Below are 21254 nucleotides of genomic sequence, written 5' to 3' on the forward strand. Positions count from 1 at the left end.
ACTTTTGAGTTTCTCCGGAGGAATTTTCAAGCTATAGTGTTTTATGAAGGAGGACTTAAAGCATTCCACCTTGAGGAAAATAATTCCTTCAACTTTACTTCCTGAATTCACAAAGAGTTAGTATAACAAACTTTTGATAGCTCATAAGTGCAGGGGTAAAGCTGGCCAATGCAAAAAGTACCTGGAGGAAAATAGTCTTTTTCATAATTTTCATCGTTTTTCATCATTTTCCTATAAATCTTCTTCTAAAATACTGCTTTCTAAGGTACAGGTGGATTGCAGGCATTCTGTATATTATCTTATTGACGGCAACTTTTCATGCATGGGGATTTAAGAGCTAGCAGGTGATGATATGCAGTGTAGTTTTGCCCCCCTATCCGTCTTCTACATTTCTCCATGAAGCTTTTAATTCTGTAATTATGTCCCAGATGCACAGTATACTTGGTGCCACCCCTCCCAAGTGGGCTGATGTTCCTAAGCAGATCTCTCTGTTGCGAAGGAACGTCCCTTGGGTTTAGCACTGTCAGACTGCATTAAGAGCAGATATAAAAGGTAAGAAGCAGATGTGTAGTGCTATTTCTGTTTGACACACTGTCCCTCTAGCCAATGTTTTCTACTGGTACCGCAACACTGAGCCAACAGGCTAATGAATGGAGCCTGCAGAATGAATCGTTAACCTGTAACCTCATCCAGTCTGCATGCAGTCTATTAAGTTTGTACGCCTACGATTCACGCTCTTGTGTTTACTGCTGCGGCTGTATTTGTTGTTTTGCTTTAGTTTGCTTCCCCATACATAGTGGTCGCAGAACCAAAATACCAAGGTGAGAAGACCTGCACTGGAGAGAGGGGCGGAGGGGGCTATGAGGGACAGTTAGCGACCTGCCGACTTACTTGCATGAGGAAGACTGAGGCATCTCTCTTTCCCTCTGTCTCTTCACACTGACGGCCCCAGAGCACAGCTGCGTCACATGCAGGGGAGGGGGCGGCTTGGTGAGAGGCGCTGAGATAGATAGAAAATGGTACAGTGAGGACCTTGACAGCCTCACGGGCGTGATTTTTTTTTTTTTTTTTTTTTTTAATCCCCTACGTACAGTGTATATAAAGGAGCCCCGATTTCTCTCCGTGCCAGCTCTCAGGCTTTGCCATTCCAGATAACTGCAGGCATGGGACTCCCCTGAGACATGGGATGGGAAGGCGGGAGGTGGAGACAGGCTTCCAGGTGACTTTTCCCTCTCTGGCTGCACTCGGTCGCGGAGCAGTAAGAGCCTGAGGAAGAGCCACCTGCCTCCCAGTGTGTCTGCCGCCGCCGCCGGTCCTCTGCGGGCTGTAGCTCCGCTGGCTCCCCCGTTAATCAGATTAGCGCGGATTCGCAGCCTCCCTCACCCGCCCGTTCCTCGCAAGTGCCTGTCTCCCCTGAGAGGTGTCTCTCATTTCTGCCGCTCTCTCCTCCCCTTTCCACTGATCACCGTGCAATTCTCGTCAGCTCTGGGCATCTCTCCCTTCCCTGCTGGGTGTCTCTACCTCCTCTCGGCTCCGTGCATCGCTCCCTCCATCCATCCCCCCTCTCTCCCCGCACTGCTGTGTGCGCGCATCTCCCTCCTCCCGGCGGCTGCCACCCCTCGCCCTGCAGGCGCAGCGCTGCCCGGAGGAGCCTCCGCCGCCGCCGCCGCCTCCGCCGCCGGGAGCGGGGCCGCTCCGCGCTGCCGCCGCCGCCGCCCGGCCCTGCCTGGCCGCCGTGAGTCCCGCCTCAGCCCGCGCCCGTCCCCCGCCCGCCGCGGCACCATGTCCGGCTCCGGCAGGAAAGACTTCGACGTGAAGCACATCCTGCGCCTCCGCTGGAAACTGTTCAGCCACCCCTCGCCGGCGGGCGGCCCGGCGGGGGGCGGCTGCCTGCCGCCCGACAGCAGCTTCGAGCACTGGGGGCCCAGCCAGAGCCGCCTGCTGAAGAGCCAGGAGAGAGGCAACAGCGTCTTCTGGAAGAAATCCGCCGCCTCCGCCTCCTCCTCGGCCGCCACCACGGCCGGCCCGCCCAACGGGACGCTGCTGCCCGCCGGCGGCCGGCCGGGCGGGGGGCAGGGGCTGGGGCACGGCCACGGGCCCGGGCCGGGGCCGCCGCCGCCCCGCACCGTCTTCTACGTGGAGTCCCTGGAGGAGGAGGAGGCGGAGGCGGTGCCCGGCGGGCTGGAGGTGGCCCGGGAGCCCGAGAAGCCCCTGGCGCCGCCGGAGCGGGAGGAGGCGCCGGGGGGCTGCGCGGATGGAGGCAGCCGGGCAACAGGTGACGGAGGCGGGCACAGGTAGGGAAGCGCGGCGGCCCCGGCGCAACCTGCGCGGCCTCCGCGGGTCGGGGGCCGCGGGGATCCCCGCTCCGCGGCCGTGGGGGCGGCGGCGGGGGAGCGACGGGCGTGGGGCGCAGAGGGGCAAGCGTGCGGGCGCGGTTGCGAGAGGGTGGCGGGGCCTGGGCGCAGGAGGGCTGCTGCGTTTGAAGTGGCATGGCAGCGTTTGGGGGCAGAGGGGTGCCCCGCTGCGCGGGGAGGGCGGCGGGGGGGGCTGCCCGAGGGTCCCGGGCGAGACCGGGCAGCCGCGGGGTCAGGGTGCGGCGGGCAGGGGACGCTGCCCCTGTCCTGCCCCTGCCCCTGCCCCTGGCCCTGTCCTGCCCCTGGCCCGGGCACGGGCACCGGCACCGGCACCGGCACCTCCCAAAGCCGGCGCTCCGCGCTGGGGATCGTCGCCACCCAACTTTCTCAGAAGTTCATTAAAATGCTAGCGGGAGGTCATGCTGTTCGGAGTATCGGCATGCCAGGTGAAAGCTCAAAAGTAAAAACGGCCGCTTTCCTGCAACTCGGCGACTCAATCGTGTCACAGCCTACCGCAGAGAAAAATGAGAATTTGTCTTACGAGTCGTGAACTGAGTGACATATGAGAAGATGTAAGAGCAAGCAAGACGCATCCAGGTGCTTGTGTTTCATACGAAGCTCCTTTTAATGTTGAATTGCTTTGCTTTCTTCCCCCCACCCCAGCCCAAACAGAAATTAAAACCATTACAAGAGGGAAATGTAGCTAACAGAGAGAGTCCAGAAATACTGTGATACAGATAATCCTGAGGATAAAATACTTCATTGGTTTAACTCTGCTTACCCCCACCTCCCTATGGTTAAACTAATTTAATTTTCATTTTGCTTGTCATTTATTACTTTTTCTGTGGAAAGAAATGTATAGTTCTATTTCTAAACAGAAAAGAAAAGAATTATTTGTTTTCTTCATACTGAAAGTGAAGCATATGGTATTACATATTTTATTAGCTAAAGAGACAGCACTGTGCTTTTGTTTGGATTAATAGGGCTGTAGATAAACATACATATGCATATATCTCTGAGCATGTTAAGCTTTTTCATAGAGACCTAAAACATACATTCCCTACTTCAAACTCTTCACTGTTTTGTCAGTTAGTGTAGTTCATTTCATAGGAGCTACACCGTCTAAACAAATGTGGAATAGCTGATGAATGACTTAGGGTACGTTTTTAAAGAAAAAGTCAGCGATGCTGAAGTTTTCATGAACATTGGAAGTTAGTTTGAACAAGAAGATGCTTATCGTAGGATTCAATACAAAATGGTATCGAGATACACTATAAAGACAGGTAAAATAAAAAAAAAATCTCTTCAGGGTTTCTGAACTGAAGAGGTTAAAAACTGGTACAAATACAATCTTATTCTATGGATTTTATATTACGTGCCTTGCTGATCCGAGAATCTTCAGAGATCTGCGTACTGACAGAAGCTTACTGAATTTTAATGGCACCACTTAATTTGTCCATAAGAGTTGACTTGCTAGAATGAACTTCCTCATCACATGTACTCTGTGATAATATAGATCTGATTTATTCTTACTGCTCTTGGGTCTTTATAATGCATTTATTCCATGTTCTTCATTCATTGCTACAGAAACAACACATCTAGTCATCAGTAGCTCGTAGTCTCTTGAAGGCATATGCTAAAATTTGTTCAGATTTGACATAAGTGAGGCAGGGAGATACGATTTTATTATTAATGAAAATGCCACCTTTTGAGACATGAAAATCTTTAAGATAGTTTTAGAGTCGGAGACTTGCCTTTCTCTTTTTCCACCCAAGAACCTTTCATTTACTTATACGAGTTTTGAATGCTATGGCAAGAGGTGGTGAAGTGCTGCAAAAATGGCAGTGCTGTGCTTGACAGCTTTGTGGTCCAGTCTTCAAATGCCCTGACAAGTTATGTCTCACTCCTTCTATAGAAATCAGTCTTTTTATAAATGGTACCAACTTCTTTATTATGACTACAGGATATGTAAACTGCCATTCAGTCCTGAACGATAGATACTACCAAATATGTAAACAGATAAATATGTGGAACGTCCACCATGCCTTTAGGCGTACACCTGGATGTTTGGTGCAGTGAGTGTGAAACTGTTAACTCCTGGTTCTCCTTAACATTATGTGCTGTACATATTTAGCAACTACTTAAATACTTTAGGACTGTTCGGAAAACAGTACTTTTGTTTTGTGCAAATGGTGAGAATTCAACATTTGGATGTGTTCCAACATAGACCATATCCACTATATTTCAAATGTGGTGAACAGGAGGTCTCTAGGCAGTATTAGCTAGTAACCCAGTGGTAGGATGTAACATGAGGAGCAGGTCAACAAGGCAGCTTTGGTTTTGTGCTTGGGATTAATAATTTTTTTTTTATTTCCACTATTAATATGCATGTACAAATGAAAGTTGCAGGTTTTTTTCCTTTAGCTTCTACTTGGAATCCTTGTATCCCCAAAAGAGGTTGTTTGTTTGTTTGTTTGTTTGTTTGTTTTTCTGGTTGCTCCCCTCTGCTTCGTACATGAATTCTGTACTGGAATCCTTTTTCAGCCTATCTCATGTGCAGAATTCCTGATTTTGGGTATTTGTGGGTTTGTAGTTACTCCATTTTCACAGCTAAGTTAAATGGTTAGCTGAATGATTTTGAATTCTTAATTTCACTTTCAATATTCTGTTAGATATTGTGGAATTTATTTAATAAGAGAGCATGGTTGGGTAATAACAAGTACATTCTTCTTTATTAATTTGGTTATGTATGCTTCTAAAGAACATCCTGTAATTTTAATTGTACAGATACTTATACGCATAAGTAAGGTTATGTGTATAGTCCCATTGGCATTAAGAAGATTGAAGGGTTAGACTTCATACATGATATAAAATACTGACATAATTGTTCTACATTCCATATTGTATTTGTAAAAACAAACAAAAAAAAATTTACAGTGAACAGTTAGTGTTAAATACTATGTGATTGCTTGAAATTGCTTGAAAAATTGCATATCAAATTGTTTTAGAGCTTTCATGACAAATTTGGCAATAACTGCAATAGATATTTAAACACAGGCTCTATTTTCATCTTAATTTTGTAAGAAAAAGCTGTTAGAAAAAACAACATATATAATGACATTACAATTAAGATTTATAAATCAACCACAAAAAACGCTTGGAAAATACCAGTGCTAAGTTTTTCTATATAGCCATCAGCTCCTGTGAGTTTATGATGGAGTTTTTCCACGATCATGATAGCTTTTTTTCATGTGACATATTAATCAACCCTCAACGTGAATGGTATTCACTTTATAAGCAGAGTCAGTATTTTCTCTCCTGCTTCCTCAGTGAATGGTAGCATGCTTTGCTTGCTTTACGCTGTCCAAATCCTATGAAGACGTAATTACTCATGAGCCCTCAGCGCTCTTCACCACTACTCTCAGTACCTGCCTCACAAACTATTCAACAGCCCTATTTTACAATGGAGGAGTAAAACAGAGAGAGAGATAAAAGTGAAAAAGAGTTTAACTGCTGGTTTGAGAGCACATAGCATTTTTCTCCTATCACTTCCTGTGTTCTCAGTTGCACCTGTAAATGATGAGCCCTTCTGCAAACCAGTCCCAGATTCCTCTGGCTCTGTGCAAGAGGAATGAGGAATACAAGATTCAATGAACATTTTGTTTAAGAGACAGCTCCAAGAAGGGTAGCCTAGATATGCCTAACCCACATAAAACAAGCACTGACAGTGCAGAAGTCTTTCACGAAACATACAAATATCTGAAAGAAGGTGGTAAGTCCTTCCACTGTATTACTTTATAATAGTGTACTGCAAAACAAGAAGGGAAAGGGCTGAGTTCTGTGCCCTCCTCACACAGCAGAGTTTCACACTCATCTTGCTTCACTAGAAAAACTCATGCAGAAAGAGCATTTTCTACTGTTTCTGTCAAATTTGTCACTGGGAAGTAAAAAATATGGTATTAATGGGAGTCCAAAAGGTTAAAAAGTGAGAGCATAAGTTTGTAATTCAAACATTAACTGAGCAATTTAGTTTACAAGTCTCTACGCTCAAAACTATTTATTTAAATTAAATCGTTATTTGATAAGAAACAATAATAATGATCAGGGAAGAATCAGGAACATAAAAATAAGTATTTTTAAACTTCAGAATCCAAACTGTTGGATAAGCATTTCTTTCGTATTTTTCTGTTCTGATCTCACAAGTCTTGCATTTTGATGCTTTTGCCCATTAGTCTCTCGCACTTTCAATTCTTCCTCCTTTTCTCTTAGCAACCTACCACCTTGTGGTTAGCATGCTGCTATAGAAAGCTATGAGTTTGAAACCTGTCAGGATGAGAAAGAATTTCAGTGCAGCTTTCTAATTTAATGAGGAAATATTTTGATCATTTTCGAAAATGCAGCTAAAATCGTAATAAAAAGTTACAGCCTAAGTGCTTGATGTACTGTTGTATATGTATCTAGTCTCAAGAGAGGACTCTGGGCTCTGGTTTCTGAGTAAATGGAGTTTCCTGCTTACACCTTTGACTGCAGTACCTGAGCTTACAAAAAGAGGGGAGTCAAGGCACCTTCCCATGTCTTAGTCTATCCTATGAGCTTTCACACCTTTAAGTATTTTCTCAGCTGAACGTGGCTATGGCCTTTCTGAGATGCTACCCTCTTGATATTATTTAGTTATCAAAATATGAATGGTGGATACTACTGTGATAGCCAGATCCTAAAATTGGATACTACGGACATCAGACTTATAGCTCCTTATGTTTTCCATTGGCTTGGTTATCTCATATAGACTGCTCTGTTAGGGATGTAATTCAGTGCTAGGGGTGGAATATAGAACACACAGCTCTGCATTTTGAGGTTATGGAATCAGAAGAGGATAATTAATTTGTCTTTACTGTGTGTCATGATCCAAACTAGGCTGCCCAGGGAGGATCGTGGCAGTTCTGTGATTCCCTTGGGCTAAATTAAGGTGAAAGGACACCAGACGATTGATTAAGTGCTTTATTGATGATAGAAACAACCTGAACTTGGCAAGCCTAACAGTAGGCAACCTGAACTAGGAAAGCGTAGTGGTAGGCAACGTGGGTTCTAATTGAAATACTTATAATAAGGAAGGAAAAAAAGAAGGGGCCGGGGGGGGAGGGAGGGAGACAGAGTTAACACCACCCTTGGATCCTGTGGTGACGATGATAGATGAGGTGATCCTCTGGTGGTGGGTGTGCACCTGGCTTTCTGAGAGTCGTGTCTTTTAGAAGCCAGTCTCCGCCTTTCCATTGCGTCAAGTCCATCCCCTCAATGACTTACATGGTTCTTGTTCCAGAAACTTCTCAATCTTCTGCCCAGGTGGCATTGTGGGGGGTGGTCGTGAGCGGTCCTTCGGGTGGTCGCGAGCCCCTTCCTCAAATGAACTCTGTACGACCTCTGGCCATATACGGTGAGTTGTGAGGCACATCAGAAATACGGAACCGCGCATCCTCCAACATGCCTCCCTGCGCTCTCTGCGAACTGACTTCTCACTTGTCCTTTGGTGTTGCCATGCTGAACTTAACTTGTTTCACCACAGTGTTTGAGGCATCAACCAACTGCCACAATGTTTGAGGCATCAACACACATTAACTCTTTCAGCCTCTCACACTTTGAGACAGCTTTCCAACTCAAGTATGAAACTTTTAAAAAATGGTTATATAACTTTTAAGCTTTTATACTTATACTTTTGACTTTCACAACAAAAGAGGGAGGGGTCATACACAACACGCAGCAAAGACCTTTCTCCTCTAAAGTCCTGATTCATTCTCAGCATATGTATATTCTGTGCATGGGATACAAAAGAATCTGGTGATAAAATAGTGCATGAGCATGTAGCTAAAGACTGTATGTATATACAGATGGAATTAAATTAAAGTTACAAGGAAAATCTAGTTCTGAAATTTCCTCACTGTGAAGTCTTTGGGTTTGCCAAAGGGCGTTTCTAATGCAGGTTGTTTAGCAGTTTTGTTTTTTAACAAAGGAAGCAGAAGAATGCAGAACTTCATGTGCTGTCATTTCTTTTGTCCACCACTAGGATGCAGGACTGAAACTTGAGGATTCACTGTACATCCCACTGCCACTTGGACAGGTAGAATAAATGACAGCAAAAGGAAGTTCTTATTTCCTATATGGATAATTACAATGGTGACTGTGTACTCTCTCTGTAGAAAGATTGGGAAATATAACAGCTGAAGGGACAGTAAGTCTTTGGAATCTTGTGCTTCATTTGAGATTCCAGTGGCAAGTACAGACTCATACACTTCTCTTCTTGGTGTTCCCAAACTTACATCCTTTTGTTTCAGCCTCTTTCAACTCTCTTTGTCTTAATTTTGTGTTCTCCTTCTGGATCTTATTCTAGCCTTGTTCTCCTTTCCACAGTCTCAAACTATTCCTGGCTGCCTTTTCAAATCCTAGATTCCTTACCCAGACAGTGTTACTTGATTTTACTGGCTTCTCTTACAATCTGCCTCCTTGGTTTACTCACCAGGTTACTTAGTCTAATGCAGAACTCTCCATTCTTTCCTGTAGTTTGTCCAAGATACTTTCACAAATCCAGACCAATTATCCCTTAGTTCCTTAATAGCTTGTCAGACCTCTCATTCTTCTGTTTCTCTGCCACTATTTCCTAATCTTCAGATTTCAGTATCCTTTACACCTTCCTCCAGCTCCTTTGTCCATTTTAATGGAATCCTAATAGAATTCCCATTCCTATGTTTTCTCCCCAGCTCCCAGTTTTACCGTGTTCTTCTGACCTGTTTCCTGAACTGTTGCAAAGTTGCTGATACCATTTGCTATGTTTAATGGGTCAGTAAGACACCTAAGTTTGAGTAATTAGTTCTGTCAGTGATGGGGATTTATCTTATCTCTTTCCTAGATGCACATTTTAGAATAAGGTGAATTGTCTTCCAGACGTGCCTATTTCTCTTAATTGAGTGTAACAGTAGTCTAAAGTGGCTAGTTCAGATTTAAATGTTCAATTTAAATGTTTAATGCTCAATTAAATTTGAGAAAATGAACATCATTTGAAGTCTACATTGCAAATTCAAACTGTTCTAAAAGGATAGAATAAATTAAATCTTGGTAGATTTTCATAGCATTAGTAAAGACCATATCTCTCATCCCAGTAAATGTAAGGGTGCTGCTCTGAAACATGAGCCCACTAAACCCACTAGAAAGCAAGACTTGACAGTTATTTTTGTTGTTGTTATCCATGTACTTTAAACATTGGCTAAACCAACATTTTTTTTTCCTCCGGACTTACATTCAGAAATGCTTGCACTGTTTTGCCAGAATATTTCCAAAAGATTCAGCATGAAGAAAAGATTTGGCAATGGAAATATGAGCTGCACAGAGAGTAGCTAAATCACTAAAATACCTCTGAAACTATGGTTGTCTTAAGGGTAACATCAAACAGCATTAGAAAAGTGAAATGTTGTTCAGCCTTTCCATAGTAAAAGAGAAAGCATGTACAGAAAAGAACAGCTATCTCTGGAAAATCTAATTGATGTTGAATCTTCATAGGTAAGCCTCCAGAAATACTGGTGGCTTGAATATAATTTTTTTTTTTTTTTCCCCCTGATGAAAACAGTTTTGTATTAATAATAGTATGGATGTATATAGGTCTATATGGATGCACAGAAGTCTAAATCTGTATCATCTACATTTAAATATAAACAACATAGTACATGCATAAAAAAGCATATATGTGCATATTTTATATATTTATGTCTATAAACGTACTTCTAATCTTTGAATTCCTACACAGTTATTAATAAATGAATTATAGTTGATTCCCCTATGCTATTTTTGTGAGCAGTGAAGTTCACCTAAATAGTATACATGGGAAAAAATTAGAGCATATTGTTGGAATCTGTGCTAAATTCATAAGGATGGTGCTGCTATGTATAGGTTAACATATTCTTAGCACGTGATCATTGCTTTCTAAAAGCTACTTCTTATCCTTGTGACACATTTTTTTTATACCTGTACCAAGTGGCTTAAGAGATTGCTCTTTCCTTTTATATCTCAGAGTTGCATTTTTTTAGATGAAAACTGCTCCTTAAATATTATGCTATGGTGTTTTGGTGGAATTTCCTAGTATACACATTTCCCAGTGTTGTCTGTACATTTTTGAAGAATACAGGATTGATGACCTAAAATAAAGTATTTGCACTGGGGAAATAGCTTGATGTATACCATTAAAAGTTTCCAAAAAAGAAATCTATCCTGCAAAAAGTTAAGAAATGCTGCAGCTTTCACAGAAAGGTAAATAGCAATGTAGTCATCCTTAACAATATTGAACCCCTCTGATCCCCAAATCTTAACTTTACCAAAAATACATTTTCAGTAGTGCCTAAAATTTCTGATTTTTATTTAAAAAAATCATAGCTTACCAATAATTTAAGCCAAACATAAATCCAAAGTATTAAGACATTATGATTTTTTGTAACAGTGTTTTACTTAAGATTATAGTTTTGTTTAGACCTTTTTCTATTAATCTTTTCAATCTTTTATTTCAAAATATTTGGAAAATGCTAATTTTAACTGTAATAACAGATTAGAACATTATCATCATTGTCCTGGTTTCGGCTGGGATAGAGTTAATTTTCTTCCTAGCAGCAGGCATAGTGCTGTGTTTTGGATTTAGTAGGAGAAGAATGTTGATAACATGCTGATGTTTTTAGTTATTGCTGAGTACTGCTTATGCTAGTCAAGGACTTTTTCAGCTTCCCATGCTCTGCCAGGCGCACAAGAAACTGGGAGGGGGCACAGCCAGAAGAGTTGATCCAAACTGACCAAAGGGCTATTCCATACCATATGACGTCATGCTCAGTATAGAAACTGGGGGGGGGGTGGCCAGGGAGCAGCGATCGCTGCTCGGGGACGGGCTGGGTATCGGTCGGCGGGTGGTGAGCAATTGCATTGTGCATCACGTGCTTCGTGTATCATTATTATTATTATCATTATTATACTGTTACTATTAGCATTACTATTTTACTTTATTTCAATTATTAAGCTGTTCTTATCTCAACCCAGGAGTGTTTCTCACTCTCCCTCCTCCGATTCTCTCCCCCATCCCATCGGGGTAGGGGGAGTGAGCGAGTGGCTGCGTGGTGCTTAGTTGCTGGCTGGGGCTAAACCACGACAATCATTTACACTTTTAAAATACTCTTTAATGTATTACAAAATAAGAAATTAAAGCATTTCACTCCAGAATAAACAAAACAATGTAAGTTTCTCCAAAATTCACGTTAAGATTTAATTTATTTAAAATTAAAATTTCAGTACATATTTTCAATGTAATCAGGTTGTTCTTGCCTGTGGTTTTAATTTCTTTTATCAGGTACAAGAAATACCATATTATCTGTAACGTGTATGACTATAATTCCATATCTTCTATTTCCAACTTAAGCCTTGAGTATTTGTACTGGCAATGCTGAGGATTATTGTAAGCTTAGACCAGCGTTACAGTTATATAGTCATAAAGATACATATTCAGAGCATCACAGGTCATTGTCATGTGTAGCCTGGTTTTCCAAGCCCCATTTCTAATCATACCTCCTATTTCTTCACTGTTCAGTCCTTTACTGAGTATCTCCCTGCCACATTTTGGCTGTGTCACATATACCTTTTCTAGCAGTTAGCAGCCAGAATCCATCCTTTCACTTACCTAGGCACATCTCATCTCTAGATTTCCATTTTCACTACTTCATGTGGAATTTGATCTGTTCTACTTGAACCAGCTGGGTTGATGTGTCTGGAGGCTTTAAAGTAAAAGATTTATGGTAAGTCCTAGGGGTGACTTGCAGAAATCAGAAGGCACTTATCCTAGCCTAGTGTCTATATAGAAGCTGCTTTTACTTCAGACTGAAGACATTGATTTATAGGATTTTTTTGGGACATCAAATTTACACTGGGAAATGTGTATACTAGGAAATTCTACCAAAACACCATAGCATAATATTTAAGGAGCAGTTTTCACCTAAAAAATGCTAATATTTTTCACATGAAAAATATTTACTTTAATTAACGAATTAAAATGGAAAATAAAGGATGAGCATGAGTATATAATTCTCAGAAACAAACCAACAGAAATGTTCAGGGAGAATTAAGAATTAGTTTAGTGTGGTATGATTTCCACAGTTTGGAATTATTTGCTTCAGCTTGTTATATTAAAACAGAATATTAGACATGAAACTTTTAAAATGAGATCTGGTTGAAAATAAGAGATTTTTTGTTTTGATCTTTGGCATTGTTTCAGCATTTGCCATTATCTCAAAATGAGTTTGAAAGATGGAAATGTCTTTTTTAAAAAGCCATTTAAAAATTATTTCTTGAATCTAAACCAATAATCTTTATCACACTGAACTGATTGTCAGAATTTAAGGCACTTTCTTATTGTCTAATAAATGACTGGGTTCACTGTGTGGAATGCATCACCCACCGTTCATTCTTTTTAAAACTGCATCAGTCAAGTTTTCTGTTTTACTATGTCTTATTAACGTTAAAATGTTCAAACTTTTATAATGCTTGGATTTGCCTGTCATCTGTTTTTATCCTTCCGACCACTCTAACCATATGGAAAAAGCAGCATTGCTTTGACCCTATGGTATCTTTTCTGCTGCTGTTGTAGTGTTGCTTTGTGCAAAGCTCAAAGAGGAACCCAAAACCAAATCAAAGATCCTTTGATCTGAATAGGTATAATCACCCACTTATACACTTTTTGCTGAATATAGTCCTAGGACTGAATCCTATTTTGGCTCCTAATTCTTTCTAGTGATTCTTCAATTGTGTAAATAATTTGTACCTATAAATAGGGTGCAGAAATATGTAAAGAGAGAAAATACAGGATGCATGCCTAATGCGTAGGTTTGTTGTACTGTGTGGTTTTGTTGAAACTGTTTCCTCCCAAAATATCTTACAGTTTAGCGATGAAGAAGTTCTTTCAGGGCATAGAAGTTGTCTTATGTTTCCTGGGCAAGCATGGAGAAAACATACAAACAGAACACTGCATCCGTATTTGCAAGAGTATGTGGCACTTTAACTTCAGATACTCAACTTTCTGTTCTTAGATAGACTTCTGTCTGCCTATGGAGATGTAAATTCTTTCTATGTTTTAGATGGGTTAGGTCTGTCACTAATCCAGGCCTTCAGGCTGACCTGGTTCACCACTTATTCTCAAATTCCTTATTATTTCTCTACTTTTGAATTGGAATCTGGAATAATATTAGTATACATCCATTCATTATTAATCTCCACCTGTACTGTTATATTTTTATGCATGCAATGGGATTATGGTCATTTGTGAATGCTTGAAAGATTATTTTTATAAAATGATTTATCACAGAATTTTATTACTACTCATGCTAAATATACACCTTCTGTGGGTAATATCTGGTGGCTCTATTTATGCAAGTTGAATTTTTGTTGTTGGTTGTTTTGTCTTAATTTTTATTGTTAATTTATCCACAATGATAACCTACTTTTTATATCAGTTATCTGAACTTCAGAATAAAAATACCCCAAAAGAAAGAAAAAAAAAAAACCCTTAAGGTAGCAATAATAAGCACAACTTCAAAACATGTAAGATTCAAAACAAGGAAAGAGAGAAGAGAAAGAAGGGGAGAGAGGAGTCAAGAATATGGAAAAAAACAATTCTTAATGTTTTCAGATATTGGGAACAATTTTTTGAAAAAATATTTTTAGTCTTCTATTAACAGACATGAGGACTTAAAACTACTGCCACGTTTCAGAAGATTTTTTTAATAGAAAAAGCTTCAATAAATAATTGTTTGTTATCAACAATGCTTTCACCAACATATTTGATTATAATTAATCTTCCTGAATTGAATTTTGCATATCTTGACTCGTATTATTTTAATTTAGAAGATTAATGATTTCTGTTTGAAAATATAATAGTCTTTGAGAGGATTGAAGTTTAGATGAAAGTGAATGCTTCTGTACAGTGTTCATCTGGGGTGAAAATGGAATTTATGAAAACTGCTATAAAAGGGATGCAAGAGGAAAGCCTTGTTCACATGCAAAATTAGAAACAATAGTTGTATCAGTTGGAATTCTTCATATGTTTCTTTTGGGCCCAGTACTTTCATTGTAGTCACTAATGACTAAATAATGAAATAAAGCATATGCTTCTTAAAAATAAAGATTAAAAGACTCTTAGAGGATTCATCAGTATGTTACAGGAGCGAATTAGAATGCAAAATAATCTTGAAAAAACAGAGACATCCTCTGAAAAAATGAATATGGAATAGTTCAACTTGCTGTCCTGTCACAAGAATAATCAGCACAGCTACCCAGTGGAATCAAACATCTAGATAGCACTTCTGCAGAAGTTTTGCAGTTAGTAAACAGCAAGTAAAATATGAGTCAACAATGCCATGCTGCTGCTAACATGTAATCATAGGACTATATAAACAGATACATAGCCTGCAAAACAACTTAATAATTCCTCTTCTCTGATCAGTTTTGGTAGAGCCTCAGCTGTACCATATTGTCAAGGACAGTCAAGAAAGGTATGGGTTATTTTGAGAAATTCTAGGTAAAAAATCACTAGAATTTTAGGAAATACATTGTACCAAAAAGAGATTACCGTAGGAAAGAGAATTTTTCTTTTTTTTTTTTTTAAGATTTGATAACAATATTCATCTACTCATCCTATGAAAGGAATGTTGGAAAAGACTTAAAGGATTTAAATCACACGTGAGATGATCAGTAAGAAACTGGTTCTACAGATACTGACACACAGCAACAGATTTCCTGGGAGTGGTGTGGACTATTTGATATCCAGGCTTAGAATAATAGGTTAGACAAATGTCTGTCTAGCATGACATGTTTAAGCATGACAGCCTTTTTGCCTTGAAGAAGGAAGTGCATTAAATAATCTCTCACAAACTATTAGTCAGTATCTTTCTAAGAAAAGGTTGGCCACAGATACTGAGAAAGTTTAAAAAAACTCACCTTTTGTATGGGGATTAAAAGTTTTTTTGTTATCCCATTTTTACAACATTCTTTGACTATATCTTTTATAATTTAAGTACATCCTCTCTTTACATTTTATGGCTTCCTCATTTGATTTGCTCTTCCACTGGAGTACTGTGGTATGACAAATCTCATGACCGTGCATAACCAAAATCGTTCCCCATGATGTTAGGCACTTAACGTGCACACATATCTTAAAAAGCTTAGAGTTTAAAGAAATTACACTAATTTGAAGTAAATAACCAGTACTATTATCTGTGTTTTTTTAAGACAGAACATTGAAGCAGTAATAACTGAATTGCATGAGGAAACTTATGAACTGAAACTAGCTGGTTTGAGTCTGAGTACTTAAAGGCAAGACCCTCTCTCTTCCTCAAATATTACAGTAAAATAAATTCATCCACAGTACTTGTAAAAATGATGTTAAAGTGTATAATCAAACCTTGTGTGTTTAGCTCCTCAACTTCTAAAATTTTAATTATGTGAAATTTAGTGTGTTCCTTTGTTTGCATCACCTTCATTGATATAGCCCCAGTGAGCCCATTTAATGTCATATTTCTCATTGTATCATCTTAAAAACATTGTGGAAAATATCATTAAGCTTTTTGCTTCCAGAAACAAATAGTGAATTATATACAAAATAAAGACTTAAAAGTAGTTTCATATAGTTTCCTAATAGCACTAAGTATTCTCTAGTACCATCTGTCTCACCACCATCTAAGTTGTTAGGTTGATTTCTCTTCAGGTGACACCATTTTCATGGCAGGCTTCAAGCATTACTAAATCTCAGAGTTGAAATAAGATCTTTTTATGTGCTAGGCTCTTAATACCCATAATGTTATGAGAGTACACAGCATTCAGAGGGTAACTCGCAGAATCATACATGGTTGTCTAATCAAGGAGACTGCTGTCTGAAGTGTCCTGTTTCCCTTGTAGTGGTGATTGAGAATTACGTAGCAAAAAAGGCAGTGAGTAATTAAGAAAGGAAGAAATTTGCCTTGTCTTACAAACTCTCTTCTAAGAGGCTTCCTTCTGAAGGAGGAATATCGTTGGAAGGTTTCTTTCCAAATTTCAGTGATTAACAACTGATACAGATGTTCTTAAATCTTTTGTCTGGTATTAAAATTAATTCCCCTGTGTATGACACAAGAACATTTTGAAAAGATCAGTGAAAAAGTTCAAGATACAGAAAACTAAAAAACAGTGAGGTTAATTAATCTAAAGAATGAATCTTGGGAAGAACTCTTTTTTTTTTTTCCCCTGCAGACTAATTCTTACATTACAACAGAGGCGTATCTACGCATATGTTATTTTGCAAGGTGAAGTCAAATAACTTCACTCTTCAGGGGCTTGTTTTTCTTTCTTGCCTGTTTGTGTAGTCTAAACAGAGCCGCCTATGATTACTATGCTGTAGGAAAAGCTCAAATATACTTCAGGATTTTTATTTTGTTTTGCTTTTTATGTTAGCATATGAAAACAGCAGTTGAAAAAAACCCACCCAACAGATGGTTTGTGCATTCTGTTACAAGCAGATGATAGGTGCTCTGACTAGTATTATGCAGATAACACTGTCTGCTAAAAGTTCTGAAGAAAGTATGATTATGGTCTACATTAAGCAGAAAAATGTCAGTATGTCTTTTTTATGTTAAAAAGTGAAGAATCTATGTATTTCAACATATGCACATTTGTATGTTTCTGTGTATGTACATATAGATAGACAAGCTGGGAAACCAGGAACAACACTAATTTTAGAAGTACTGCTGCTTCTCTATTCAAATGTCATGTTTTGATTATATGTCCCAAGCTTTGCTGTTGGGGTGACAACACTGTAATAAAACTTATATCTCTGCACGTTTGAGCATATTGAAATGCCAAGTAGATGGGTCCCAGTTTCCTCCTTAATTTGTATTTCTTTTTATTTTTATATTTCTTCATTACTGACTAAACTTTTTCCTGGGAAAAAAAATACAGATAATGATATTGCTTTTTTGTCTTTTCATAAAAACACTATATTGGAGGAGATTCTGGTGGAGCTCAGAAAAATATATTTCGCCTTTGCATGCAGGTGAAACTTAATTTATCTAAGATTCCTTATCATTACCATAACAGGCAATCTTTCTGTCAGAGACTGAATTCCAGCATCCTTTTATAGTAAGTGGCAGTTGTAATGACTCCTTTTCCACTTTCGTAGGTGTTTTTTCTCTTCAGCAACAGAACACTGTCTAAAAATATAAGTTAAAAAATGAACCAGACAAACACAAACCTCATTTCATGTACAGAAGACAAGTTTCAGAATATGAAAACTCAGTCTAAAGCTGATCTAATGTGAAGATAAGTGATGTCTGAAAACCAGGTATTCCTAATGACTATTTCTGTAAATTATATTGCGTGTCTTGTCTTTGCTGTGTGGATTTTCAGAAAATTTTGTAAGGTTAGGTGCATTTTTGTGAGATTTTCTGAAACTTATTCCTCTGTAATATTAGTCTTCTTTTCTAAACTTCTGGACAGAGTTGAAGTCTGGGAAATTTCCACACTGCACTGTGAAAGTTTCAGGACATTATTAGGAATTGGAAACATGGATGTAATTGGAAAACCAAAATACAACATACCAGAAATCTGAAGCAAGAGCTCCAGAAATAAATCTTTGACAGCTTCCAGTAATTGTATTCTTGAAAACTGTTTTAAATATTTGTTTGGTTTTTTTTTTTTTATTGGAGCCAGCCACATATTATTAAGTTTAAAAGCATATCTCCTGTCAAAATGTAAAACTTATGGTTCATAATAAATGATAACAGAAGTTAAAAAACTTACAAATTTTTTTTTCAGTCCCTGATTTGCTTTGTCTTTCAAATTGTGTCTCATTCTAATTTGTATAATAATGTCTGATTTTTAAGCATGCTTTTTAAATGAGTCCTTCTTATAGCAAGTTTCTTTAGGTTTGTTTGAAAATTAACGGAGACCAAAATGTGTTAAAAAATAATCCCTGTGTATACAATGTGATCATTCTGTTCTAATTCAGTTCGCTATGGAATGCTCAGTCAAAAAAGATGTGATGTTTCTTTTCTGTACACAAAAGCAGAGATGAACATTAATTTTCTGTGAAAATATTTTTGTAAGAAAATACTGGTTTATAAAAACATAGTGGGAAGGAGTGATTCCACTGCATGATTTATTGATTTAAAATGAATAATTAAGAAGATTTTCAAAATTACTGAAATATCCTGTATGGCATGTGAACAAAAAGGCTACAGTCTCATTTTAAAAAATATTTTTGCTTCAAAGAACGTAATTAGAGAGTTAAAAAGCCTGAAGAGTGTTACAAAAACTAATACTAAATTATTCAAATGCATGTTTTGAATTGAGCCAGTTAGGACTACTTCTTTACTAATTTTTGAATTCTGGTTCATGAAATCATCAAGGTGCTGACTGCATTGTGAGAACCCTGGACAATTATTAATCTCAAAATCACATCAAATGGTTGAAGAGATGGTTACAAGTTTAGTGGGAGAAGGAAAATATATTTTGTTACTAATTCTGAGATCACAGATCCTATTTTTGGGAATTTTGCCACCACATTAATGTTTTTAAAATGTGTACTTTTTTGTTGATATAAGTTCTTCTCTGTGTATAGTTATCTCACTTCAGTAATCTTTTATTTGTTAGAGTCTCCTCTGTTTATACATACTCGGTATATCATTGAAAACAGCCAAGGATTTAAAGAATAATAATCAGCCTTAGGTGGATAAACCTTACAGTACTCCTTGCCTTTTTAACAAATATACTCGATTAGTCTTATATTAAATTTTATAGTTTACTATCAACATAGTATTTCAACCTTATTTTCCATTACTGCTAAGTACTCAGTAAGATGTAGTATCAAAGGGGAATGAGCCATTGCAGTCTTATATCAGAAATACTGTTTTTGTTAAAAGCTTAATAGGGGCAAAAAAGCAGTATTATTCTTCTGCTAATCCTTTTGTCGTATGCTGTGTATTGTCCCTGCTGTAAGACCTTTTAAAATGGCATTTCTTTTTAAATCTCTGCATTGTATTAGAAATTAATTTCTGAGAATAAAAGAACAATTCTTAGGTATTATAATTAGAAAAATTAGGAGAAATGGCATGCAAGCAAGAGGAAAAGTACTGAATTTTTAGTAACCCTCTTCAGACTACCATAACTTTTCTTAGTATTATTTTTGTGTATTGCAATATCAGATCCAAAACAATTTAACATCTTTGCCAAATTTTCTTTGCTAAAACTGCAGGCAGTCAGCATTGATGAAGATGGTTTAGCTGTTTTTACAGTGATGTATTAATTTACTAATAGGAGTTTGTTCAATTTAATTTTACTCATCTAAAAGAAAGACGTCTAGTCCAGTAGTCATCTAGCCAACCTAATGGACTCAACAGTTGAATATAGCTTATCTGAACAAAGATGTGACATATGCTGCACAAAATGAGTCCTCTATCTATGTGATGAAAGTACGTGCATTAGTCAAACATGTGAAAGCAGAAATTCATTATAGAATCATAGAATAGAATCATAGAATCGTTTAGGTTGGAAAAGACCTTTAAGATCATCCAGTCCAACCGTTAACCTACACTACCAAGTCTACTCTAAGCCAATCAAGGGTAGACTAGACTAAACCATGTCCCCAAGTGCCACATCTACCCATTTTTGAACGCTTCCAGGGATGGTGACTCCACCACCGCTCTGGGCAGCCTGTTCCAATTCTTGACCACCCTTTCCGTAAAGAAATTTTTCCTAATTTCCAACCTAAACCTCCCCTGGCGCAGCTTAAGCCCATTTCCTCTTGTCCTATCGCTAACTACTTGGGAGAAGAGACCAACACCCACCTCACTACAACCTCCTTTCAGGGAGTTGTACAGAGCGATAAGGTCTCCCCTCAGCCTCCTCTTCTCCAGGCTAAACACCCCCAGTTCCCTCAGCCGCTCCTCACAAGGCCTGTGCTCCAGACCCTTCACCAGCTTCGTTGCCCTTCTCTGAACATGCTCCAGCGCCTCAATGTCTTTCTTGTAGTGAGGGGTCCAAAACTGGACACAGTATTCCAGGTGCGGCCTCACCAGTGCCGAGTACAGGGGAACAATCACCTCCCTGCTCCTGCTGGCCACACAGTCAAAAGTCATACAGTCCAAAGACAGCTTCAAATGGTTATGCAAGTGCCAAAGTGTCTGACATTCAGCTATTTGGATGAACCTTGGTTACTAGTACTCAAACAGTACTACTGTTTGGCAGCAAGATAAGTTTATGAAATAAAAGTATATGAGCATAATAATTTAATGACCGAACATTTGTGTGTGCATGTTTTAAGTTGTATTACCCTTCAGGTCAGATTTTATACCATGTCAGTATAATTTTGTGTTGTACCTCTTCAATCCCAACCTTTTCTGATTATCACATCAGAAAAAAAATGATGTATTAGGATAAGTACCCAAAATAATTATGTTCCTACAAGTTTTGTAAAACACTATCATTTGAACACGGCAGCCTACATACCACCACTGAAGTACTTTGTGAAAGGATAGCATATATGTCTGAAGAGATAACAGAAAATCTTGTTCTAATTGAACCCAAAGAACAAAATGCATAAGAAATCAAGCCTCACTAGTTCTGGTGCTCCCAGAATTATTTGTTTAATTTTATTACAGCGTGTTTTTTCCTGTATATAGAAGAGTTTTAACTTAAAATGTTAACAACCAAGTCTTGGTTAAAAACTAACCACCCACTGATGATTGATAGGACTCTAATATTTTCATTTGTAATTGACTGTAAATCACTGTAATGATTTTTTAACTGAAAAAATAGATCTGGGGAAGTATAAAAACAACTGAAATAATAGTTGTAAGGAGAATGGGA

General features: G+C 38.8%; 1 protein-coding gene across 2 annotated transcripts in view; it reads left to right on the forward strand.

Moving 5' to 3' along the window:
• The first annotated feature begins 1782 nt into the window (after positions 1-1782).
• The window catches only part of KLHL1 (kelch like family member 1), a 267853-nt gene continuing 248381 nt past the window's right edge, over positions 1783-21254 (forward strand). For both annotated transcript variants that reach the window (XM_075714660.1, XM_075714669.1), the window contains exon 1: positions 1783-2294. In XM_075714660.1, coding sequence (XP_075570775.1) covers positions 1783-2294 — 512 coding nt within the window. The remainder of the gene's footprint in view (positions 2295-21254) is intronic.

The sequence above is a fragment of the Pelecanus crispus genome, chromosome 1 (genome assembly GCF_030463565.1).
Source record: "Pelecanus crispus isolate bPelCri1 chromosome 1, bPelCri1.pri, whole genome shotgun sequence".
Classification (NCBI taxonomy): Eukaryota; Metazoa; Chordata; class Aves; order Pelecaniformes; family Pelecanidae; genus Pelecanus; species Pelecanus crispus.